General features: G+C 37.6%; 2 protein-coding genes across 3 annotated transcripts in view; both read right to left on the minus strand.

The window, feature by feature from the left end:
- Window positions 1-16,048, minus strand: part of LOC118986509 (guanylate-binding protein 6-like) — a 30,351-nt gene extending 14,303 nt beyond the window's left edge. Inside the window, exons 1-5 of the mRNA XM_037045452.1 lie at window positions 15,730-16,048; window positions 6,214-6,409; window positions 2,716-2,843; window positions 1,428-1,537; window positions 1,056-1,252 (exon numbers count right to left, since the gene is read on the minus strand). Of these exons, the coding sequence (XP_036901347.1) occupies window positions 1,056-1,252; window positions 1,428-1,537; window positions 2,716-2,843; window positions 6,214-6,403 (625 nt within the window). The 5' untranslated portion in view covers window positions 6,404-6,409; window positions 15,730-16,048. The remainder of the gene's footprint in view (window positions 1-1,055; window positions 1,253-1,427; window positions 1,538-2,715; window positions 2,844-6,213; window positions 6,410-15,729) is intronic.
- Window positions 16,049-24,004: 7,956 nt separating this feature from the next.
- LOC118986510 (guanylate-binding protein 6-like) overlaps window positions 24,005-27,351 on the minus strand; it is a 37,185-nt gene continuing 33,838 nt past the window's right edge. For both annotated transcript variants that reach the window (XM_037045455.1, XM_037045454.1), the window contains one exon: window positions 24,005-24,435. In XM_037045455.1, coding sequence (XP_036901350.1) covers window positions 24,421-24,435 — 15 coding nt within the window. In that variant the 3' untranslated portion in view covers window positions 24,005-24,420. The remainder of the gene's footprint in view (window positions 24,436-27,351) is intronic.

Consider the following 27,351-nt stretch of genomic DNA (forward strand, 5'->3'; position numbering starts at 1 on the left):
ACTACAAGAAGAAAACTGAAAATATAACAAGTATGTGGAGATTAAATAACATGCTACTGAACAACCTATGGGTCAATGAAAAAAATCAAAAGAGAAATAAAAAAATACCTTGAGACAAATGAAAATGTAAATACAACATTCCAAAATATGGGATTCCTTAAATGCAGTTCTAAGAAAGAAGTTCATAATAATAAATGTCTGCCACAAGAAACAAGAAAAATCTCAAATAAATAACCTAAAGTTACACCTCAAAAAAATAGAAAAAGATGCAGGCCCATGAACACATGAGTGTGCACCTATATTTAGAGCAATTCCTTTTGGGAGACATCTGAACAGCTCCTGCACAACAAGGAAAAGAGAGCGACCAGGCAGAGAAGAGAAGGGAATTGTATGAGCCTCCCAAAATCTGAAGGAGCTGATCAGTGAGTCATGGAGGGGCCGGTGAACAACATTGCTTATCTTCCCCTTGCACTTGGATAACTGCAGGCACAAGTTCTACCCAGGCTGTATGTCAGTTCTACTCCAATGTACAAAATAATAATAACTAATTAAAATATATGCACTGATAGTAGATCATCAGGTCTATTTAGGGTGTAAATTAACTTTTTGTAGAGGATCCAACTAAGCACGCACTAGAAATGTATATACCTCCTTGCGAAGAGTAAGAACTGAGGGAAATGTATACATCATTGTGATTCTATGCCTAACAATTATATAGTTCATTGTTTTCATCAACACAAAAAAGGAGAAACGTAATAAAGAACAAGTGTCTGGTCCTTGGAACATTTTAGCATCCATTGTATTTGCATGGTAAGGCATAAATTATCTTAAGTGAAATTTAGTTTTGAATAATTTCACTCTACATGAAGCCCCAGTCTTCTTGCGTGAGCTTAATTATAGTCACTGGAACTTAACAACAAATAACAACCTAGGTCCCAGTAACCATGCCTATGGGGCTTGATCAAAAACACAAGCACAAATCCAGAGATGACAGACAGTGTGTAGCACCTCCCACCCTGTACTGGACCATCCACTGCCCAGTCATGCCCTGTTACCTGGAATCAGCTTCAAGGCATTCTCCAGGTACTCATCTTCTGTAATAGGGCAACCATTCAACTTCAGCTCCAGGGTGAAATCCCGTACAGTCCAGATAAAGTCTGGAAAGAAACTCACAAACTCTGTAGAATCTTCTACTCCATCTGGTGTAGGGGAGGACTTTGCCCTGATGAGTTCTGTGAGCTCGGTCACATAACTAGGACCTGGTTAAGGAAAAGGAACTTCCTACCCCTACAATTTCTACATTTTCTTTAAAAACATTATTATACACATTGTTCCTCTGTTCCACCAAAGGCCACTCAATCACATGGAAGGGAAACCCAATTTGGTCTCCACTTCCATCACTTTCTCAAGAAAACTGGGAAGGATACTGCAGTTTCTCCAAGGCATCATTGTTGATGGTGCTCATGCTGTTGTAGACTAAAGCGCTGCTCAGAAGCACGGCCAAGGCAAAGATCCACGAGTCGTTCTTAGAATCACCCTAGCAAACACATTACAAAACACTTTTCAGTCTTCTTTCCAGAAACTCAATCATTATTCATTATTTCACATCATAGTATGTTTGGTATAAAGAAATAACCTTGAAATCAGAACTAAAGGCAGATCTCAGCTTTGATGATTACATTTCTGATGACCTCAGATTTCTCATGGAATTCTAATAATAACCTCCTCAAAGTGTTCTTTTACTCTGAATGGAATCAAATAAGACAACTTTGAGCAATTAGTTATTCATAAGTGACACCAGAAGTCCATGTAACAGAAAGTGAACTACAGAATATCTACTATGCCAGTCAAAACGGAACTCTCAAAATAAACCAATTAAATTAAATACTTATAAACTACTACAAATGTTACATATCTTCTTAGTTACAGAGCAGCAAAGATAAATATGATAATTGTTACACTTGAGATAGCTGTCTCATGGTATTTACAAACATTTGAAAAACAAGTGCAATGAAGATGACAATATAATTAAAAGTCTACATAGCAATATTGAATCTTAGTGAAAACAATTGCCATTATATCAAATAGAAATAATGAATTCGTCAAAGGGGAACAAAATATACTGGGTTTGGAGAAAGAGTATGTGTGTTTAATATGAAACAGCTCTAGAAATTTTGTGCTGGATGTTAAAGGATTTGTAAAATGTTGACTTGAAGAAATGAAAGAAGTATCCAAGTGGAAAGACCTGCAGAAGCAAAATGAAAGTTAGAATGCAATAAGTAGAGTTATCTGGTTTGAGATAAGTAGAGAAAATAAGCTCAAAAGCAAGCGTCTGTGCGGGATGATGAACAACCTTAATAATGGGCAAAAAAAATTTTGTGTTGTTTAAATTATTACAGAAGCCAGCATTTAGTTATAATCTAAACAGTGTATACCTCAGCTCAAGACCCTTGAATTCAGCTTCTCAGTAAAAGTCAATTAAAATAGATACAATTATTCACTTCAGTACTCAGAAATAAAAGATCTTACCTAACAAACTACATTATTTTATCTAACCTAGAAATGAGTTCCAAAGAGACCAAAGCCTACCTCATTCGATATACTTGGATTTCAGCATTTCAGGAATAGATCACAACAGTTAAATTATAAAGGATAATGAAGAGAGAAGAAGAAAAACCAAAATAAAAAGGATCTATTTGTGACTCTGTGCATTACCTTTTCCACATCACCCAGGCCCTCAGTGTCCAGAAGGACCAGAGTGTGGTTAGGCTTGGAGGGGTGGGGCACACACCACATCCAGATGCCCTTGGTTTCAGACTGCACCGTAGAGCCCAGAGGGAAACCTGAAGGTGATGGTAAAAGCAACATTAAGTGACAACATATGGTCCAAGAAGCCCATGGACTCATAGGGTTATAAATGCCTTAAGATATAGCATGGTGTTTTCTCCATTTCAAGGATGTCCAAATTTGTAAATACATCATCTAACTACTCATACTTTTAGTGATCATACTCTTTCACGTAAGTTTGATTTATACAGATCAACAATTCCATTTTCCATTGTAAACAATATCCATTCATATCTCTGTGGGCTATCCACACATTAGATGAGAGAAAGGGCATGCAACAAAAAAGAAAGCTTTGATTTCACTGTTCCACAATCATGACTCCCTGAAAAGGTTAAGCTAGTTGAATGTACTGTAATTACATCAAGCCCCTTAAGTAATCTGAAGAATGAACCAGACAATTTGTCTGATGTTATTTATTAAGTACCCATTGTGTTCTTGGCACTGGGGGTATGTTCAAGTCTCAGGAGATACAGCAGTGGCTAAAATAAACAGAAACACCATATGTTTGGAGTTTTATAGCCAATGAGTGCTAAGGTCCTGCTAATTTATAGCCAATTTATAGGCCAGGCATGTGATATCTGCTCTTTATGGATGAAACTATGGAGAGACAAGAATGAGTAAAAAAAATAAAAATAAAAATAAGGAGAGCATTATGCTAAGTGAAATAAGCCAGGTGGTGAAAGACAAATACTATATGATCTCATCTATAAGTGGAACCCAATCAACAAAACAAGCAAGAAAGCAAAATATAACCAGAGACATTGATATTAAGAACAAACCGACAGTAACCAGAGTGGAGGTGGGAGGGGATAAGGGGAAGAAAAGGGGAACAGTCATCAAGGAACATATATAAAGGACAAATGGACAAAGCCAAAGGGGGGGTAGAATCAAGGTTGGGAAGTGGGGGATGGGTGGTGTGGGGGGAGTTGTGGGGGTAAATGCAGACAACTGTACTTGAACAACAATAAAAAATGTGAAAAAAAGAAAAACAGAAAAAAAACAACCTAACAAAAAAACATAAGGCATCCTTTTATAAGGCCCCATAAATTATTGTGGTTGCATCTCAACTCTTACTTGTTTTAAAGATGCTGTGAACCAAAACTAACTCAAGGGATCTAAGCAACAATTAAAACATTCTCAAACAGAAACATGGTCACATCAAATTCATTCTGATTTTTTTTCTATGTTGAGGGAAAACTGAACTTCTGAGAGCCTTGCATGGAATCAAAATAGAAAAAGTGTTGACATGTGGTTGATGCTGCTTTTATATTCTCATTTTCTGCCCATGAAATTCAAAAAGTTGTCCTCTGTTTTTCTCATGATTTATTTCACATTCACAGTGTCAGATACTCTTTACATTAAGTCACACCCACAGACTTCACAGAATTTGAACATGCTAATCTATAAGATATTCTGCAACACTAAGGTACTGTGCTTCAACTAGCTAAAGCCACATAAAAATAACAGTGAGCTAAAAGATAAACATTCTGATTTATCTTTCTCTTATTCAATTGAAAAAGGATTATTGTTTGCTTACTATGTTCTACATGCTATCCTTGTTGCTGCAAACTTGTCAGCAAAAACTCCAGGTGAGGTTTTTCCTCTACTGATTTTAATTTTAATATAAGAAAAAATCAATAAGTAAATATATAAATATATAAAATACATTCATACTATATTAAATTTAGTGGAGGGACAGCATGAGACAGGATGGTCAGGGAAGACTACTTTGAGAGCTGACATTGTGCAGAGTCTTAAATAAAAGGAACCAGCTTGATAAAGAAGCAACAAGCACTGCAGACAGAGTGAACCACAAGTGCAATGACCTGGAGATAGGAAAGGGCTCCCAATTTGCAAGGGCAAAAATGACACGTATAAAGCTGTGTCATTGACAGCAGTGGAGAAAATATAAAAGATGGGTTTGGAGAAATAGGAGACACTACATCATAGTGGGCCTCTGAGGAGTATGGATTTTATGTAAGAATAATGCAAGTTAAATGAAGGCATTAAAAGTAACTAGGTTAAACTTTACTTAGCTGCTTTGAAGAGAATTATTAGAGAGGGTCAAGGTAGGAACAAGGAGGAGGCTTCAGAAAAAAATTACTTCAAACAAAAGATGAGACTGACTTAGCCTCATAAATAAAAATGGTAAAATAAAAATGGAGATAGACACAGATTTGAGATATATTTAGGAACAGTGACAAAAGGATAGATGTACAAACCAGATGTGGAAGATAAACTAAATGAGGGATATAAAATATTTGGAGACTTAGACTGGAAGGATGGTATAGTACAGGGAAGAAAATGATTGAGAAAGCAGAAAATGTAATTTTGCCTTGTTTTTATTGGTTTCATTTGGGTTTCAAAGTGGGGACTGATCTAAACTTTTTTTGTGAACATGACAACTTTAAGTGGACAACTTCCAAAGAGAAAAAATTTAGGTGGTTATTTGATTAATGGGTCTGAATGTGAGAAGAGAAATAAAAGCAAGAAATATCAATTAGAAAAGTATGAGAGGTGGATGAGACCACATTGAGAGGGTATAAATAGAGAAGAGAAAACATCCCAGGGCCAAGTCCTGGAGGGACCTACGAGTCAGACAGTCCAACTAGTCAGATGAAAAGTTGGAGGCTGGTAAAGAGACTGAAGAGAACTAAACACAGAGGTAGAAAGAAACCCAGACAGTGTGGTGCCTCAGAAGCCAAGGACAGAAAGAAATTCAAGGATCAGAGAAAAGTCATCTATGAGATATGGTGTCAAACAGGGGACCAAGATGAATCCAAAGAAATATTCATTAAGTTATACAAAATGAAGGTCATTGGTAAATATAACAAGAGCATTTAGTGGACTGACTGTTAGGGTTAAATCCAGAGAGGAGCCAATTGAAAAGAAAGATGGGAAAAGCAGAAATGTGAAAGGAAATTAAAACAACATATTTTAGCTTGAAGGGGAGTTAAAAGAAAAAATGAGGTGGTAGTCATAATGAGATATGGAGTCCAGGGAGAAATTTTAAGATGACACAAATTCAAGCATATTGGTTAGTTCATAAGAATACTACAGTATAGAAAGCCAAATTTCATGAGGGAGACATCAACTTCAAGAGCTCAGCTTCTTACAGGTTAGAAAAGATGTACTCTAAGAGTACTGTTATGGGAGATTTTCCTTTTATAGGAAGCAGACACAACAAGAGAAAGAATTTGGAACAGAAAAAAGTCAAGTTGCAGGTTTCCTGGTAAGAATTAGACTTAGAAAATGTGTTTAATAAAAAATGGGCAATCTCCCTTCATATGACTTCCCTAGAGAAACAGTGAGGAAGAGATTCAGCTGGAGTTAAGCAAATATTTTCTGTCACAAGACTTCACTCACCAAGCTTTTCTCTTGCAAGACAGTTCATCAAATAGGACTTTCCTGTACGGTACAGCCCAACGATGGCCACCACCACCACTGGTTGAGAAATCCTGTTAAGAATCTTTAAGGCCTTCTGGTTTACAAACATCTGCTCATTCTTGTTTTCCACCAAACATATGGGAACCAACATGATGGGTCCAGATGCCATGACAACCTACAAACCAAAAACAGTCTCTCTGTAGAAATAAGACCACAAATTTATTCTCTTCCTTACAGTTAACCAAAGCATGTTTTTGTCAGCAGAGAGCCTGTGTGGCCTCCATACTCCCCTATGGCAAAAAATGTAAGATACCTTTAGCAGACCAAAAGAGAAACAGTTTCCTCCACCACAATTTCTGATAATGGTAGTGATGCTATAGCAGCTATTACCAGCCTCCAAAGTTTTACTTCCATAATGAAAATAAAACTCAAGCAGTGTTTTTCATCTACTGAGAATCTACATTGTGCTGAGCTTTGTGACACATGCATTACAAAGCCAACCTCACTGCAATTCATGAGAACCATGCGGTTGGGACTTTCTATAACCACTTTGCAAATGTAGTGGGTGAAGTTCAGAAAGACTGAGGGATAGGCTCAAATGCATGTATGAAGAAGTAGTAGATCCAGGACTTGAAACCAGGGAAGCCTGTGTCACCATGCCATGCTTTGCAATCACTTATCTGGCAGAATAATCTTCCTCGACAACATAGATTACTCCATACACTCCTAGATGAGTAGTGTATGGGAGCTTTCTATTGACTACACTACACGAACAATACATTCTCTAATGTATTAGTGTAATGAGATGGTGTCGGGAGCCAACCAGCACTTGTCCCTTGATACAGTCGGGACAGATGAGATGCATCTGCACAGCAGAGGCAACTGTGGCTGGATTTCCTGTCTATCTCTCTTTGCATGTTTGTTTTGGTAATTAATACGTGGTGGAATTTTTAGACACCTGTGTTTCAGGCCCAATGATCCACATAATTCCAATGAAGTTGTACAAAATGAGTTCTTGGCCAGAGAACAAAGTCCTCCCCTAATGAAGTAGCCCCTGAATGTCTAAAAGTTGGTGAGTAATGGCCCCTCCTCTGCCTTGGACAGGAATATATATCAATTAGAATTAGACAAATAAAAAACAGAAGCTGGTTAGCTATTACAAGTAGAAACAATTACCAAGGAGTCAGAGTCCATAGTACATAAAGAAACATGCTAGACAGAAAGATAGTTAAGTTAGACACTACAAACGCCTTGTAGTGAATTTCCCATAACCACTGTTCAGTCTAGTGTATCCTTTTGACCCATGCCAAATTCTAAATTAACATCTATTCACCAATGAGACATTTAAAACTCTGTACATACAGCTACTTCTGATTATCTGACTGATAGCTCTCCTGGTCAAAATGACTTTTGTGTAACATGACTGAGTCTGTGGAACTTCTTGTACTTTTCCTAGTTACCTCTGTATTGATTTTTCTACTTAACTGATCATGACAGGCACCTGTTTCTTTAATGATATGTAACGATTCCTATAAAAATAAAGCTTAAATTAAACTCAGAGAGTTTGGTCAGACCCACAGAGGCTGGCCATTCTCCAGCATCCAATCAAGTGTCTGACTCTTCATTCGTTGCCTGCGCTATCCATCCCCCGGGGACCCTGAGACCTGCCGAGGCTGGACCCTGGCAAGATGGGTTCCTCTTATTTCTTCAGAGTTAGGCTGTCACTCCATATGCCTCTCAGCAGTCTCCAGACCAGGCTCTTTCTCTGCATGATCAGTTTTTCATCAAGGCCTCCAGCTCACCCAGTAATTTTTAAATGGTATGCTCTCATGTTTTCATTCCTTGATAGCCAGTTCTATCAGTACAGTCTTTAATTTATTTCAGTGCATTGGATGAACATCTATTGTATACCTGAAATTGTGCTTGTTTCCAGGAATAAGATTATTTACAAACTATGGTCCCTGACCACAAAAATCACACTAGAAAGTGTGTCAGTTAGAATTAGGTTTACCTGTGAGAAACAAAAAAAATGGTTTATAAACAATTTAATTATACTACTCTCTTACATAAATCCCAGTATTAGTAGTCCCAGTATTAGTAAGGTAGATTTCTTTTATAAAGGATTGGTTTCCAGAAACATTTACATTGTATGTTCAGTCAACTATAAGAGGCAACGCAAGGTCTAACTACGATGGTGTGCCATCCTGTTTGTAGTAAGACAGACTGGAGAAGAAACTGGCATAGCCCTCTACCTTAAGAATTCATCACTTCTACTTAAAAATGAACTTTAAGTTATCACATTACTATATCCAGCCACAAGGGAAGCTGGAATTATCATGAGTAACCTGAGAAAACATATACACAGCAAATAAACAGGCATTCTCTTGGCATAAAAGAAGGGAAAATAGATACGAGGGAACAACTCCCAGTGTTTACCAGTAACTGTCAAACTAGGAAGACAACAGGTAATACAACACTGATCGCGGCTTACTATCACACTTTTGATTATCTCCAGTAAAGTCTAAGCTCACTCTGTTAGTCCCCATGTTGGACACATATATTGCACTCAGTCAACATTTGTTAAGCTGAAATTATCCTGAGGAAAAGGGTCTAATGTGAGTGACTTGTGTTTGAGAGAAAACCGTGTATAGATGGTAATTGAATCACGTGTTGCGATGATAATTCAGCTTAAGAAGATACAAGAAGAAATGCCTTGTGGAACTCTAAGGGGTGATTATTCTGAGAGGGCATAGAGTTTCAGAGGAGAGGGAGACCAGTAAAAAACCAGAGAGGGGAGAGGTTCACGATGTTAAATAGCCAGATAGTTCACTGCAATTGTCAGCAGAAAGGCCAGGATGATCCTCTGGTGAGCACAGATTTACAAGAGTGATGGACCCAGAGCCGAAGGAAAGAATGATCATGTGGGAATGAGGAAGATTCAAAGAAGGCAGCCTTCTTTCCAAGAAGGCAAGGTAGGAGGAGAAAGTCTGGGTCTCAAGAGATATCAGCTGAAATATTTAGTAGTGAAGCTTCATAGGCTCTGCTACTTAACTCTCCCAAATAATTACCAGAATAAGAATGTAAATAGAATAAAGAATGAATTTATTTAAAAAGAGAACATGCAAATATTATGAAATATCACCAGGGGTAAATCTAAGTGAAAAGTACATGATGTTTCACTATAATATTGAACTTTCTCTACAAGTCAGGATTATTTATTTCAAAATAAAAACTTAATCTAAAATAATTATGTTGTTGAATTTTAGGAGTTCTCTATGTTTTCTGAATATTAATCCCTATTTACATATACAACTTTCAAATATTTCTCTCATTATCTGAGTTGCCTTTTTACTCTATTGATAGTGTCCTCTGATATACAATTTTTTTAATTTTCATGAAGTTCACTTGGTCTATTTTATCTTTTGTTTCCTATGCTTTGATGTCATATTCAAGAAAGCATTGCCAAACCCAATGTAGTGAAACTTCTACTCTATGATTTCTTCTAAGAGTTTCATAGTTTTAGGTCTTATATTTAGGTTTTTTATCAATTTTGAGTTAATTTTGGTATATGACTAGGTAAGGGTCCAACTTCAACTTTGCATGTGGTTATCCAGTTGTCCCCACATTATTTGTTAAAAAGATGGTCCCTTCCCCCATTGAATGGTCTTGGTACCCTTGTTGAAAACCATTTGACAATAAATATGCAAGAGTTTTTTGCATATTTGCATGTTTTTTCCAATGGTCTATATGCCTGTCTTTATGTCAATATCACAAAATTGTTTACTAGAGATTTGTAAGTTCTTCAAGTTTTGATATTAAGAATTATGAGTCTTCCAGCTTTGTTGTTGTTCTTTGAGATCATTTTGAGTATCAGGACCCCTTGAGATTCCACATGAGTTTTAAGAGGGTTTTGCTCTTTCTACAAAAAAAAAAGTCTTTGGGATTGTGATAAGGATTCCATTAAATCTGTAGATAACCTTGGGTAGTACTAACACCTTAACAATATTGTCTTGTCACCCATGAACATGAGATGCCTTCCCTTTTATTTGTCTTTTTAAATTTCTTTCACCAATGTTTTGTAGTTTTCACTGAAAAAGTCTTTCACCTTCTTGGTTAACTTAATTTCTAAGTATTTTATTCTTTTTGATGCTATTGTAAATGAAATTGTTTTCTTAATTTCCTGTTCAGCCTATTCATTGTTAGTATATAGAAATGTAACTGATTTTTGCATGTTGAATACACTCGTATATATCTTGTTACTTTGCTGAATGTTATTATATACATTTAACAATTTGTATGCAAATGTTAAAGTTTTCTACATATAAAATCATATCATCTGTGAACAGAGATAATTTTACTGTTTTCTTTCCGAGTTAGATGACTCTTTTTTTTCTTGCCAAATTGATTTGTCTAAAATTTTCAGTACTGTGTTATACTGAAAATAGTGTAAACAGGCATCCTTGTTTTGTTCCTGATTGTGAAGAAAAAGCTCTTGCTACTTCACAATTATGATGTGTGACTTGGGTTTCTCATATGTGACTTTTATTACGTTGAGATAGTTTCCTTCTAGTCCTAGTTTTTTGAGTATATTTATTACAAAAGGGTGTTGAATTTCATCAATTTTTTCTACATAACTAGAGATGATGATGTGCCTGTTTTCCCTTTCATTCTATCCATTTGGTATACTATATTGATCAATTTTCCTATGTTATAACTCCTTGCAGTTCAAGAATAAACCCTATTTAGTCATGAAGGGTTATGGAGTGTATAATTATAATTCTGTTAATGTGCTGCTAAATTTGGTTTGCTAGCATTTCGTTGAAGGTTTTTGCATAAATATTCATCAGAGACATTAGTCTGATTTTCATTTCTTGTAGTGTCTTTGTGTGGTTTTGGCATTAGCATAATAGTAGCCTCTTAGTATGAGTTAGGAAGGATTTCCTCATCTTCAATTCTTTTTAAATGTTTGAGAATTGGTGTTAGTAGTTCAAATGTGTGGTAGAACTCACCAGTAAAGACATCTGGCTGTTTTATTTCTGTCAGAAAATTGTTTATTACTAACTAAATATCCTTACCAATAGTATGCCAAAAATGATTTTCTTTGTGATTTAGTCTCGATAGATTTTGTCTCTCTAGGAATTTGTCCATTTCATCTAAGTTGTCTAATTTGTTGGTTTGCAATTGTTTATAGTACTCTCTCATATCCTTTTTTTCCTACAAAATTGGTAGTAATTTCATTTCTGAAACTATCCTAAGGAAAAAGTCTATGTGAGCCACTTCCCTTTCTGATTTCACTATTTGTGTTTTCTCTCTTCTTCATAACCAATCTAGCTAAAGGTTTGTCAGTTGGTTGATCACCTTGAATAACCAACCTTTGGCTTCATGGATTTTCTCTACTGCTTTCCTATATTATAGTAGAACTCTTTAATTTCAATTCCAATTTTTGCTTCATATGCTTGGAAGGTCTATTATTAGGTGTGTTAATGCTTACAATTATTATACTTTTTCTATATTATACTTCCTGTAAAATATGCCTTTCTATGTCTTTTGTAACTTTTCCATTTTAAACTCTAGTTTTTCCATGATTTGTATAGCTACCCATGCTCTCATTACTATTTTCATAAAATATCTCTTCCCACAATTTCACTTTCAGACTATTTGTATCTTTAAATTTAAAGTAAATCTCTTCTAGGCAGCATATACTTTTATCATGAATTTTTAGAAATAAACTAAACAACAAAACAAACAAGCAAGCAAAATATAACCAAAGACACTGAAATAGAGAACAGACTGACAATGACCAGAGGGGAGAGGGGAGGGAATTTCAGGGGAAATAGGGGAGGGATTTAGAGGAACATATATAAAGGATACATGGACAACAACTGAGAAGGGTGGAAATGGGAGGGGGGGGAGCATGGGGGGTGGGATGGGATGGGAGTAATAGACAGAAAACTGTACTTGAAAAATAATTAAATTAAAAAAATTGGGAAAAAAAGAAATAAATTCTGCCAGTCTACCATTTGATTGTAGAGTTTAATTCATTTATATTTAGAGTTATTGATAAAGAGGAATTACTTCTACCATTTTGTTATTTTTTCTGTCTTATATTTTTAATCCCTCATTTCCTATATTACTGTCTTCTTTCATGTTAGTTGACTTTTTTGTACTAAAAAAATTTAATTCCCCAATATTCTGTAGCTTTTATTGTTGTGGGTAGCATGGAGATTATATTTAACATCCTAAAATTTTCACACCCTAATTTAAATTTATACCAGTTTAACTTGAAAAACATACAAAAATCCTCTCCTTTATAGCTCTATTTCTACATTTTTAGTTGTTGTTATTAAAAAAGATACCTTTATACATTGTGCATACAAAAACATAACTTAATCATTTTAATCATTAAACTTTTCAATGATATATGAAACAAAATGTGAACTTTCAAATCGTAGCTAAAAAATATCAGCTTTTAGACTAATGTTTTAATGATTTGGTCTGTTAAATATGGTTGAAATCAAAAAGTGGAGTTGACAGCCTATTGTTACAATAATACTAGGTATTATAATTGGCCATGTATTTACCTTTAATGAGATATTCATTCCAATAGCACTGTTTCCATGAAGCAAATTGGCAGAGAAGGGCCTTGAGAAAATCTCAGCTATTCCAAGCTCTAAATATTAATACGAGATTTTTCCTTGGTCACCTTCATGTGCATAGCTCAGGGACCCGAAGGACTAAAGGCAGGTCTGTTGTCTAAGCCACAGACTGACAAAAGGAGAAGTTCTTTAAGCCAAAGCAAGACTTGGGTAACTGTAAATGCTTGGCCCTTTCTCTTCTAAAGTCCATCTATGCCTTGATGACTTCTAAGGCTAACCCACTCAACAGCTCACAGTTTGGTCCTGGTAGAAACTGTATCCACAAATTACGTCTCAGGGACACTGAGGGGAAAGAGACACAAAATGAGGAAATGCTAATATCAAAATCTCCTCCTGGAGGGACATTTCCAATCACCATTCCGACAGTAACAGTGATGATTACCACCTTGCGCTTCTCTATAAAGGTTTTCATATCTAGGTGGCACTTTGTCAGTCTCTAAGTTTTAGTTGTTCTTTCCTACTATATTCCTCCCACAGTAAACATCAGGTAGGCCCTACAATAAAAATATTCATCAATTTTTGGTTTCGTCCTTATAGTGACTTTCTGCAAGGGCCAAAGTGCTCCCAATGCCATGAGCATCTCAGGTTGAATGTCATTGCTATGTCAGGACAGCCACGTCTTAAAATGCAGTATCGTGGGCCTATCCAAAGCAGGGTTGTCATCGTGAGAAGCAAAATCATCACTTCATCCATTGTCCTCTCTTAAGACCTAAGGCAGTGAGGCTTACGATCCTGAGGAATGACTTGGCTCTAGGATGACCTCGGGACACAGCCATAAATTGTTAAGACACAGATTTCATGCATCTCTTCTGTCTTGTGGTCCTAGTTGTTGAGAACACCTACAGAACTAGTGATGAGTATGGCAAGTATTCATCAAAATCTTGGCTTTCAAATTGACAATTCCAGTTTGACATGACAGATCAATGAAATGTAATATCTATAGGACCATTTATAATAGTCAAGGACTGAAGGAATTTTTGGGTTCCAGAGGGGAAATAGCTTTTGATTTTTGTCCTTTTTGAGATGTCATCAAAATCTTCTTGGCCCAAAGTTCACGAAACATCCCACATAGGAAAATTGAGTCACTGGGAGATTGATCTGTTTCAGAATAGAAGTGTACACCAAAATCAAGAAATAGATGTATGCCATAGGCCAATAAAAAGTATATATTAATAAAAGGTCATTGCAGAACAACAAAAAACCAGTTTCTGCACTATCCATGTAATTGTTTGAAAAATGTACTTGTGGAAAGACCCAGAACCAAACTGCCCTCAGTTGGGCCTGCATAACTCCTGGAGATGTCTGTAGTAGGATTTCACTAGGGAGAAGCAAGAACTCCTTATTTTCCAGGAAATGCTGAGTTGCTCCTTTCCAATTTTCAGGACTTACCAAGAAAGAAGCTGCCCAAGGAGTCCAAAGAAAGCTTGGGCCTGAGCAGTGATATACAGCTATTGTGTGTCTTCCAACTTTTAAGGCTGTGACTGAGGATGGGGCTGAGGCTGCAATCTTTAGGCAGTCCGTTTGTGTTTGGGCTCTCTTTTACTGTTTTTCCCTCCAGTAAATAAAGGCAGCCAGAGGTCTCTGAACCAGTCTGCTCTTGCTGCCAAAACGGAGGATAAGAGGTTAATCTAATCCAATGTGGAGTCAAGACTGAATACCAGTGATAAATCCATCCTATGCAAACTCAAATGAGGAACATGGATGAAGAAACTGTCTTCACCTTTCCCCACTGTCGAGCCCCCACCTCCCCAAAAAGGCACGGTAAAAGCCTAATCTCTCATCTCTCCATGCAGCTAGCTGTCTTTTCCTCTCTACTTGCCACTGAACTGGCTATGTGATGTGCTGCAAGGCTGTGATCTCACAGCTATTGTCTAGAACTAAAGCCACAACTGAAGCCTGCAGTGCAGACCATCAGGCTACAGATGCCTTTACCACTCCATTCCTCAGAGACCATGTTGAGTCCAAAGTTGAGGAGTTTAAGCTCAAGATCAAGCTGCAGGCAAAAGAAAGTTGATGATCAGCATTCCTGCCCCAGGCCCCTCAGGTCAGTGTGTCCAAGCACAAGCCCCCAGTTATTTCCCACCCCTGCTTGCTCCCTTTCCTCCTCCCACTTTCCTGTTGCTAGTGTATGGAAAGGAAATGAAGCAAACATCTAAACCTGAAAATAAAGGTAATTTATGTCATTTTCCCCCCCTGTAGAACCCAAACATTCAGAAGCAGTGCAGGGGGTAAAAAGCTTAGTCCTTACAGTTACTCTTAACAGTAGGTTAAAGAGACTGAGAGTGAACTATTTTATACAAATGGAGCTTGTCAGAATTGTTCAAATACTAAACATGGGTTAATACGAAAAGAATTGTTAAATATTATAGTTTATGTTGAGGACTACCTTTTCTCTCTGCTTCTCCAGTATCTAGCAGGGGCCAGTTAGAAAAGGTGTGAAACAAGCAGGGAAGAGAGGGAGGAAGCCACTCCACCCAGCACCTCTGCAAGGGTGTTAGGGTTTAGTGCATCAGCCCCGGAGAGGACTTCAGCACCTCCTCACGCATGATATAAGGGGCAACCCCCTCACCACTGCAGGGCTCGTAGCGCAGCCCTGAGTAGGTAGGTGCCCGAGGTAAAGCAGCGTCTCCCGGAGACACGCTGGGCGCTCTCGAAGCGCAAAGGCAGACGAGGCAGGAGCAAAGTGGCCGAGGGCTTTCCCCCTCTGGCGCCCACCGCCCACCTCCGGCTGCTTCCCTGCCTGACAGTGCCTGCAGACCCCGCACCTCTAGTGTGGGATGTGCTCTTGTTGTTGTTTTACGAACATGTGCATGCGAGACCTGGTCCGGGAGAAACTTACGTGGTGCGGATGCCACCGACAGGGGGCAAGTTCTCCCAGTTGTCCTCGCTCTGTCCTCGCGCGCTTCTCTGGCACCTGGGTCCTCCAGGTACCGACTGACTCTAGCAGCTGAAAATCGAGCCGATGTTACAGCCAAGAGGTTATGAGTGAGGTCAAGGAAAACAAAATCGAAAGGACACGTGTGTTTAGTTCTTTTAACTGTCTTAGGGTTTTCCTGTTTGTTAACGGAGATTAGCGGTCCCAGGGCGGAGGTGAAACCAGGAGGACGACCCCGGTTCTTCCACACCTCCCACAATGAGCACAGAGCCCAGGGTGAATGTGAGTCCCTCACAGCAGGCTGGCAGGTGTAAACGGGGGGCCTTTCGGGGACAGTGTGTTTTGTTTCAATTTTTTGTTTAGACTATTTCATTTCTTTCTCTCATTTTAGGTATTCTTGTTATTAAGTCATTTTTCATTAACAAATTTTGCAGTCCAGAGATAATCGCTATTTTACAGTTTAGTCTTTGACTTGTGTGTGTGTGTGTGTGTGTGTGTGTGTGTGTGTGGTGGCTGGGGATTATAAAGGTCCTGAGTGTGTAAGTTTTGAGTGTTTGCTTGAAATAAAATAATATAAAATTACAAACTCAAAAGTGAATATTTATTCCAAGTGAGCAAAACAAATCACAATCATCGGCCCATTTGTAAAAGCTGTTAGTGCCATAAATATTTCCTCTCAGCTCTCTGGTTTTACCTTCTATTAAGGACTTCCCTACATATGAGCATTAACTCAGAGAAAAATAGATATATAATTTTAAAGCATCCCACCGTATTAAACTACAGACCAAAAACTGTACAATTAAATTAGTCGTTTGCTCCATCAGTTGTCTTCTGCATTGACATACCAGCAGGTGTGTCACTGGCACACTTTGGGCTGGCTTCATTGCCTATCATTCTCTGCCTAGAATATTCCGAGTTGGTTTCAAAGATAATAAAGGGTTAACTCCACTCTCATCAATCAGTTTGGCAAAACTGGCTCTTTCACATGGTAAAAACTGTCACAATAGCTAGATATTAGAGATTCATTTTTATTGCATCATCAAAAATACATTGCTAAAATGAAAACCTTGTTCCAGGAAAACTGTTATATTGACTTCAATATCAGAAAATACATTGAAAAATGAAAAATTGAAATTCTTTTATTTATTTAAATATGTGATATAATATTACCAATCGCATTTTTACTGCAATATTCATCTTTAAAGATGAGTTTATAGTCCAGACTTCCTATTTTCAGAGTTAAAGTGTATTCTTATTGAGTGATATTGTTAGACAATTTTTATAATTTGTCTTTACTTGGTGTTTTTAATTTGGGCAATGCTACCATTTTTCTGCAACACACAGTGGTGCATTTCACTGGTGCAGATAAGACAACTATGAAGCCCATTGCCCTTGCAGATTTGAAGATGAAGAAAGTGAGGTTCTCACCTTTGGACAATCTATACCTTGAAGGTGACAAATATAAAATAAAGCCAAAAGTGATAGATGCTAAAATGATGTTATAGGTAAAGTGCTTGTCTCTACAAAAGCAATAGTTAATTATATTAGGAAAGGTTAGAGATGGCGTCACAGAAAAGGTCCCATTTTTGTTGAGTTTTAAAGAATGACTCACTTTGAACAAAGAGTGATTGGAAGAAAAATATTTTAATGCAAAGTAAGCGAATGAGTAGATATACAGAAGTAGGGACTAGGTGCTAGGAATTAGTCTGATCTAGTGCTGCCAGTATAACGGGTTCATAGAGAATAATGTGGAAAGATTAATTAGAATCTGGATTATGGACTGTGTTGCACAGGCAAGTAGAGATTATAAAGCTTGTTAGTCATTCTCATAGCCATATTTGCATTCCATTTGTCTGATAGCAGGAGTAGAGAGGACTACACTGAGGATATTACAGATCAAGATCTTTTAGCATCTGCTAATAACAGCTTAGAAGGCATATTACAGTCCCACCACTGTAAGTTCCACAGAGTCATTCAGGGATCCAGGTTCCTTCTATTCTGTTATTCTATACCCACTAAGGTAGTATAGACATCTGCAAGGTCAAAGATTGAGTGCTGTCACATCTGATACCCAGATAGTCAGATGGGAAGGAATGATAGGTGGAGAACAGTCTTAAAGTTCAGGCAGCCAAGGAGAGTGGACTGGAATACACATGCATGAACAATGATGATTTCACTGTACTAGTCAGCAGGGGTGGTAGACACCATTGAGTGAGCATGTGTACTGTGTGTCTGTCACATTCAAAATGACAGACTCAGTACAGCAACAAATCTGCACCAAATTTTGCATTAAGCTTGAACATTCCTCTGCAGAAACTATTCAGATGATTCAGAAGGCCACAGCTATGGGCAACTGGTGAGTGGCAGCTTCATTATGACAATGCACCTGCTTGTAGGGGACCAGTTTATTTTGAATCTGGCAAATGTGACTCAGCCTGTATGGAAAACCTATAGGGGTGATGTGGTGGGCAGGAGCCAGACCCTCAAACTGGATTTTCCCATGGAAATCAGGCCTAGAAAATGCATAGACTGTTCTGGCTTGCTCTTGCTGAAACTCCCTCACCCCTGTCTGAAACAGTAGATGTGTATTGTCTATCTTCAAGATAATTTCCAAAGCCCGTGTGAATTTTCCCAAGGACAGAGCTAATCATCTCACCATCTTTCCCTTCTGCATTTGTTATTTTCATTTCCTTAATTGAACCTAAAATGTAGATAATAATATTCTGTGTAATAGATAATACATCCTTCTTTAATGCAAGACCCAAAATAAACAATGAAAGCCTGTCCAGGCAAGGGTCGGGACGCTTTCCTCTTAGAGAGTGGTCCAGACACTCAGAGGTGCTCTCCCCTTGAGAGAGTGGCCATGCTGTCCCCTTTCCCTCCACAGGATTGCTGTAACCTGTGCATTTGTTTTCGTCTTCAGTCACAACAGGCTAGCAGAGTCTGCCACACTGGCTCACACATCACTTCTCGTATGTGGAGTTTTTTGGTGAAACATCAAATCACCCAAGTGACTCAGCCCCCTTATTGCCCAGATTTGGTGCCCTGTGATTTCTAGCTTTTCCCAAAACTAAAATCACCTTTGAAAGGGAAGAGATTTTGGAACATCAGTGAGACTCAGGAAAATACAACAGGGTAGCTGATAGCAAGTGGGAGAACTATGTATGGTTCCAAGGTGCCTACTTTGAAGAGGACTGAGGTATTATTGCCTTAAGTATAACGTTTTTCATTTCTTCTTCAATAAGTGTCTCTATTTTTCATATTGCACGGCTGGATACCTTTTGAACAGACCTCATAGGTAGGTAAATTAGAAGAAATTTTAAATTTTTGACCAGTTTCAGGTCTCAACATTACAGGATGCTCACCCTAAAACCTCTTCAGGTCCTATTTATAAATGGGATAATGTTCTTCCTGGCTTCATATTCTTCTATTAGCATTTCTTGTGTATCAGAGAATTCATAGAACAAAGTTCAGAGGCTGTTAAATTTTAAGGAGTGTGTCTGGGGGAGGGGGCACTGTCTTTTAGAACTACCCCAAAAGGTAAACCCATATCAAAATACGTAATATGTATACCACTGGAATAGCAAAATAGAAGAGGGAATTAAAAGAGATACAAAATTTTCCAAAATGAATAAAAAACAAGCAACCACACATGCAGAAGTTCCAAGAACTCCATATAGAATGAATAACAAACCAAAGCACAACTATCCAACCATAACCAAATTTATTAAACCCACATATTATGAAAAAATCTTAAACATCTAGAGGAAAAAAAGGAAATGTTACCTACAGAAGGCCAAAAAGTGCGATGTCAGAACACTTTTTCCTAGAAACAATGCCAGTTAGAAAAGGAATAACATTTATAAAGCACTGAATGAAAAAGAATGTCAAACCAGAATTCTCTCCTCAGTCATGATGTTTCCAAAAGGAACACAAAATACTTTCTCAAAGTAAAACTGACTGAATTTATTGTAAGCAGATTTTTATTAAAGATCAATAAAGAAGGTTATTCTCTTTCCCATGAAAAATGATGCATGCCTGAAACAATGTGTCGATAAATATAAATAAAACAGAATGCATAAATAAATCTCTATTGGGAATTAGAAGGACTATTTATTATTAGAAAACCTGTAAACAGTAAAACTATAAGAAGATATGAACAATGTTATATAAATAAAAGTTGAGTAATACAAACAAATTCTGTGAGATGTAAATTACCACGGCTGATGCAAGGAAGAAATAAGCACCTACAAACTTCTAACAACTATTATGAAAATAGAATCAGTGAGAAAGAAGTCTTTCTATAAAGAGATCACAGGGTGGAGATGCTTCCATCGTCATTTCTACAGATATTCTAGTAAAAATAATTGCAGTTTTATACACATTCTTTTAGCATATAAAAATATAAGACACACTAACCAAATCATTACTTGCATTGGAGATCCTTTATAGAAAAATGGGACCAAACAGTACACAAAAAATAAAAAAGCTTATATCGCTTATAAACATAAAGGCAAATTTTCTAAATCAAAATTCAGCTGTATAAAGCAAGGCTAAAACATCATGACCTAGTTTGGTCTATCCTGGGAAGTCTACTTTATGTTTAAATAATCACTCACATTGAGTGATACAATTAAAGTGAAGTAAATTATATGATCATCTTAATAGATGCAAATTAAAAGTATGATAAATCTTATCATCCATTTCCCTCAAACCAAAGATAAAAGGAAGCTTCCTTAATCAAATTTGAAAAGATACCTACAAAAATTACAGCAAACATATTTAGAGGTTAAATCATTCTTCCATATCATAGCTAAGAAGACAGAGATACCATCTTTATTACATCTATTCTTCACAGTTTGGTTGTTCTCTACACGGCAGTACGCTAGTCAAATGAGGAAAAAAGTCTAACTAGTGAAAAAGGTAAATTAAACTGCCACTATTTGTAATTATGGTGGTGGTGGTGGTGATGTGTATGATCTGTGTTTTTTCTCACCCAAAGTCATGTGTTATTTACTAATATATTTGCCATTTTACTGTTAATTTTTACATCTATAATTGACTGAGAATTGATTTTTAAATGTCATGGAATATGGGCCCAAAATTTATTTTTGGAGATGAGCACTAATTTTTTCAAACAGATTAATCATTGGGAGTGGGGGGAAATTACTGTGTGTGTGTGTGTAATACTCGTGCACATGTACATAAGATCCCCTTGCAGAGTGTACTAATAGTGGAATTCCTGAGTCATAGGGTGTATACATCTCCAGCCTTTCTATAGATAAGGTCAAAGAGCATTTCAAAGTTGTTGTAACCATTTGCATATCACACACACACACACACACACAAAATGCCAGAACCTTAGATGACAAAATAATTTTTTCAGAACACACACACATGCACACACTCCCTGCCACCACCTTCCTAAAGTCAAAGTTTGACTACATCAAAACTAAGTACATCTTTCAAGAAAAATATCATTAAAAAATAAAGACAGTCACAGAAAGAAAACATTTGCAACTCATCCAAGTTCAACAGTGGAAAATTGAAACAGTGGGGAATTGTAACCCACTCTACCATTTTTTGATATTGTTTCTGTAAATGCTCACTCTGACTAACATGTAGCTTGCAGATAAACAGCATGTTTGTACAAGAATCCTAGGAACTAACTTCAAAAGATACAGACTCTGACCTTCAGGCATCCCAGCCCCAGGAGATTTGCTGACCTTCAACCATGGAGCCAAGATGATGTCACTCCAGGATGATGAAACCACGATGAGGCACACCAGACCATCACTGGCCTGACTGGAGAGGAATGTGCTCATCTGCACGTAGAAAACTTTTCAACTCCCCTCCCACCTTGATCTCCTTGTTCTGTTCCCCTCTCCCTCCTTATAAAAACCCCTGCCTGCACTGAGAGGTGGAGATGGACTTTGAGACATGAGTCCCCCATCTTCCAGGTTGCTAGCACCTGAAAATTAACCACTTTCCTTTACATCAGCACCTGCCTCTAGAGTATTGGCATTAGGCAGCTGGACCTGCATTCAGTTACATAACCAACAAAAAAACCTCCAAAATACATAACAAGGGAAGAAGAAGGGGATAAAGGGGGAAAGGGGGGGAAGGGGCAAGCCAAGGAACATGAGTAGAGGACTCATGGGCACAGACCATGGGGGCGGGGATTGACTGTGGGAGTGAGGGGTACAGAGCAGGGGAGAGTCATGGGGGAAAAGGTGGGACAACTGTAACTGAACAACAATTTTAAAAAATGAAAAAACCTCCTGCAAATCAAGATGAAAAAGACAATAGGAAAAAAAGACAGCTGCAGGGATTTCACAGAGAAACAAAGCAGCAAACAAATATATGAAAAGGTGCTCAAGCACATTGACAGTGAAGAAAATGCAAATTCATGTCCCAATGAGATATCACCACACAGCCTAAGTAGATTTTCAAGAAGTTCGAAGTTCTGATGTGGAGAACACTCATAACTTGTTGGTTAATGTGTAAATTGTTACAGCATGCTTTTTTTCTTCCCCATTGCTCACATACATACATCTGCTTCTGCACTTGGTAGGATACATTCACACCCAAATGTGACTCTAGTCTTTTGGGGGAACAGTTGTGCAGACTTCCGAAGTGTGGCAGGGCAGGCTTTCTCTGTGGAGGTGACATGTAAGCCAAGAACACATGGAAATAGATGGTTGAGCAGGTAGAAGTAGGGAGTGGAGAATGTACTGGACAGAGTTTACACGATATAAAGTTTCTGGTTGCAAATGTGGATTTAGTATTCATTTCTCTTTGAGGGAATTGTATCATAGGATAGATAGATATACAGTTGGAATTGGGACTTTAAGTCCTTTCTTTCTCTAAATTTTAGTCATTGTGAGAATAAACAAAATTTGCTTTTGTATTATGTTGAAGAGAAAGGGAGACCCATAGGACTAAATCCACACATCAAATATCACTGGTGTGAACATAGACGGAGTTCTTCCTCATAAGTCTACATGATTCCTATAGACAGAGTGAGTAAAAAAGGGCATTATTGCTAGAAATTATAATCACTTGAAATCTTTGTTTATTATTATAACTTTTTGTTAAATTTCCACTTTTTATTTCCTCCCCAAAAGAAAGGAATTGTTACTGATACCTTTAACGTTTCAATTTAGAGCCCCCCCTCTCTCTGTCTCTCTCTCTCTCTCTTTAATTCTCAAGAGGAAGTTTAAATATTCTTATTCATTTTGCTTGTGTTTTATACCAGTAAAGGTAACATCTACTGTATATTGCTTTAACAAGGACTCCAAAATATCAAAATATGTTTTAAAATGTGAAAGGGTATTTAATGTTATAGACCAAATTTTCTAGGCTTCTAACGCACATATCTGAACTCCAGACCATGACAGGGAAAAAGAAAGAATGTCAGAATACTTGTCAATGATTTATAGTCCAGACTGCAATATGCTTAATCCATGTGTACTCATATTTCATTGTGAAAATGTAAACACCAGGACACACCTGGCTGCAATGTAGTAAATGAAGACTATAGGTACGTGACCATGTAATAAAAAAAGGCAGAATGAATTTTTTTATGGGGCAGGCAACCAGAGTCTGCTACACATTTTAAAATAGAGCCATAGTATGTTAGGATATTTTGTAGGATATGCTGATCTTAAAGAAATAATGTAGTAAAGTTCATAACAGTATCACTTTAGAGCCAAATGCATGTTTTCAAATTGTATTTCTATATCCTGTGGCTGTGTAACCTTGAGGAATTTACCTAGCTTCCTTCTGACTTATTTTCTCATCTGCAGAGTGGTCATAATCGTACTAATCTTGTAGCTTTTTCATGAGAACTTATAAGTAACATCTTTCCAGTACTGAACAAATAGTGATAAATATTTTTTGCTGTTAGCAAAAGTAAAAATGGCCCTGGCTGATGTAGCTCAGTGGATTGAGTGTGGGCCTGATAACTAAAGGGTTGTTCATTTGATTCCCAGTCAGGGCACAAGCCTGGGTTGCAGGCCAGGCCCCCAGTAGGGGGCGTACAAGAGGCAACCACATACTGATGCTTCTCTCCCTCTCTTTCTACCTCCCTTCTCTGCCTCTAATAATAAATAAATATATATATATATATTTTTAAATGAACTCCAGCTGGAATGGCTGGTCATCTCACTAAGTTTTTTTATCAACTATGTGTGTGCTCACTCTGCCCCTAATTCAATTTAGAAACCAACCTCTGTTCTCATTTTTCAATATTTTATTCAATATGTATAATTACAGAAGAATGCGTTGGTGTATTGGTAAGGCATATTGGGAAGAGAAGGATTACAATCAAAAGGTTTTTCCCAAACTGGTATGTTTGTAAGCAACATGCCTGTTTAATTTGGAATAGCATTCTTTCTTGCCCCTCTAATTTAATGAACTTCCAACCCTGAAAAAAGGTGATTGAGCATTTTCATTAGGAGTAAGTTGTTATTTGACACCAAGTGTTCTCAGCTTTGGGTACTTGGTAAACGTTCCCAGACAGCAAGAGTTTCATTTTAAGGTCCTGCAACATAAAGAGAAGGAAGACAAACCTGATGATACCCAGATGCAGAAGGAGCTCTTGAAACTGAGCTTTAAGCACTTTCAGATCAGGAATATTTTTAGTGAAATTCCTCAGCTGATGCAAATCTGGAGAAAGAGGAAGACATGCTCTTTAAGATCAAGATTTATAGGCTTGGGATTCATAAACGGTAAAAAGAGACAGTCACTACTGTGACACAAACTTGAAAACAACAGAATGAACATTTTGGACATTGCTGGGCCTGGAGATATAGAAAAAAGGAATAAGGAATTGATACTGTGGGTGACTGGAGGGAAGGTCTGCCCTTGCTATGTCTAGGGCCTGGGGAGTAGGAAGGAAATAAGAATTTAGGAGGATTTACTATTATCATGGTATATAATTGGCACATATGGAAGAAAGAAGCTTCCTCTAAGAATGGGATACTGGATACAAGAGTTTTACATCTGTAAACTTAACATAAGACAAAAGTACTATGCCATTCCATGAGAGGCCCTTTCTATTTCATATCTTTTGCCTCATTCCCCCACTAACTGCATGTATCTGTTTAGGCCACATCAATGATAATCTAGGATATAAGCCAGATTCTTGGTTGCTCCTCATCTTGCCCTGACCCCATCAAATGTTCTCCAAGGAACAGATGTGATGCCTTGCAAGCAAAGGCAATTGTGCAGAGTATCTTCACTCCTGCTCCCAAAATGCAGTGTGTGAAATTAAAGCAACAGACTGGCTTCCCTTTAGTGCTGCAACACCTGGTTCGAGGTGGTAAACATGTTACATGTGCACATAGACTGCTATTGATTTCTACTGCTGGAAACGCCTCTTAATACATGTGCCCAAAACTTCAAGGATAGCTTCAAGGATGTTCTAAGCTAAATAGTTGTCATATTTGTAACTCTGCTGGCAAGAGTACTGTTTATATTTGTTCTAGTTAGCATTTTTATACCTCCAATGTCTTCAGAACAAATGTGTTGATAGAAAAGACTTACTAAAAGTAGCAGTCTCAGAAAAAAGCTCACTCTAGGAAGTTTACAGGTCTTTGCATTCCTTGATCCACCTTCCCCTGCATACTCTCTACAGGGTCCAAGGTTCCAGGATGTCCTAGTTCTCTGTGTAGATGACCTTCTTTCCTATAACTTCAGAGGTGTTCTAGCTCAGACTTGAACATAGGAGTTATACCAGTGAATGGCCAGCTACCTAGGAATTATCCTCCCCAAACTGTAGAATAGGGCCAAACTTGAAGAAGGACATAAAGTCTTATAACTGAGGAGAGCTGTTATTTTTAACATTGTGTACACTTTTTCCTCTGATTTTATGCCCAGTACATTTCACCAAAGTTTGGCAGAATTAGCATCCTCTGTTCCTTTCCATCTGTCTCTTTTCCTTCTCCTGTGTTGTCCTCCTCCTCTTCTCTGCTCTCTAGTCATCGCATGCCTCCTGCTTCCTGGGATACTGTGCACAGCCTGTTGGACCAGGCATTTCTGTTTATGCCTAAATTCACTTCATACATTATTTCACTTGTTATCATGGCTTCTCTGTTTCCAAAAAAATAAACTATGTTTGTTATCTACCATTCTGAAGAAGTAGAATCATTAAATATATACAAATTATTTCAGACTAGCAAGACTCTAGAAAAGTTATTTCTTTTTTAGAATCCATTACAAGTGTGAGGATGATTTGGAGTATTTTCAGGGAAACTATTTAGAAACATATATTTAAGTAGAACTTAAGTTGCCCGTGATCTGACCATTTCACTCCTAGGTATATGTCCAGCAGAAATGTGTACACATGAACATAAAAACAATACAGAGCATGACCATAGTAGCAATATGAATAATAACCCCCAAACTGAATATAACCCAAATGTCCATCTAAAATAGCTAAATGAACTGTGGTGTATTGGACAATGGAATATGTAATAGTAATGAAAATAATCAGACTGCACTTAAACCCAACAATATGAGTTCATCTGATGGTCATAATGGCGAGTTAAATAAAGTGTGCACTGTAAAATACATGTTATTTTATTCCATTTACATGAAGTTCACAAACAGGCCACCTTAGTGTGTGAGGAGAAAAGCAATAATATTGGCTATCTTTGAATAGGATGGAGCGGTTATCAGGTAAAGAGGGTACAGGATGGTTTCCAGGATTTGGGAGAGCTCCTTTTTTTTTTAACCAAGATAATAGTTGCAGGGTGCGTTCATTTTGTGTGTTTCACCCACTGTGTAAATTTGACCTTAGAACCTTTCTGTTTCTAGGTTGTGTTTTACTTTAAAAGATGAAATGTTATACTGAGAAGAGGTCACTGAACAATTTAAAATATAATCTAAAGTTCAGATTCTTTTTTAAAATTTATTTATTTAATTGTTGTCAAGTACAGTTTTCTGTCTTTTACTCCCATTCCAGCCCACCCCTCCCAGTGCTTCCCACCTCCCTCCCATTTTCACGCCCCCTTAGTTTTTGTCCACGTGTTCTTTATACTTGTTCCTATAAATCCTTCCCCTTTTCCCCTGAAATTCCCTCCCATTTCCCCTCTGGTCACTGTCAGCCTGTTCTCTACTTGAGTGTCTTTGGTCATATTTTGCTTGCTTGTTTGTTTTGTTGTTTAGCTTCCTGTTAAAGGTGAGATCATATGGTATTTGTCTTTCACCGCCTGGCTTATTTCACTCAGTGTAATGCTTTCCAGTTCCATCCATGCTGTTGCAAAGGGTATGAGCTCCTTCTTTGTTTCTGCTGCATAGAATTCCATTGTGTACATGTACCATAGTTTTTTGATACATTCATTTGCAGATGGGCACCTAGGAAGCAATTTAGGTGCCCACCAGTAAAATTCAGATTCTTACCCCAGCTATCAGTAATGTAGTCTCAGCTGTTTGGGAGCTATGCGCAGCTCTCATAGAGAGAAATCGGGGAACAACTCACTGATTCTGCCTGTCTCTCCTCTTCCCTAACTTTCTGATTACTATTTTGCAAAGGATAAGGTTTAAAGTTCATCCTCACCTTCTTGTGAGTTTAAAATTCTG

This window comes from Sturnira hondurensis, unplaced genomic scaffold (genome assembly GCF_014824575.4).
Source record: "Sturnira hondurensis isolate 20B ecotype Veracruz unplaced genomic scaffold, ASM1482457v3 Scaffold0004322, whole genome shotgun sequence".
In the NCBI taxonomy this organism is placed as follows: Eukaryota; Metazoa; Chordata; class Mammalia; order Chiroptera; family Phyllostomidae; genus Sturnira; species Sturnira hondurensis.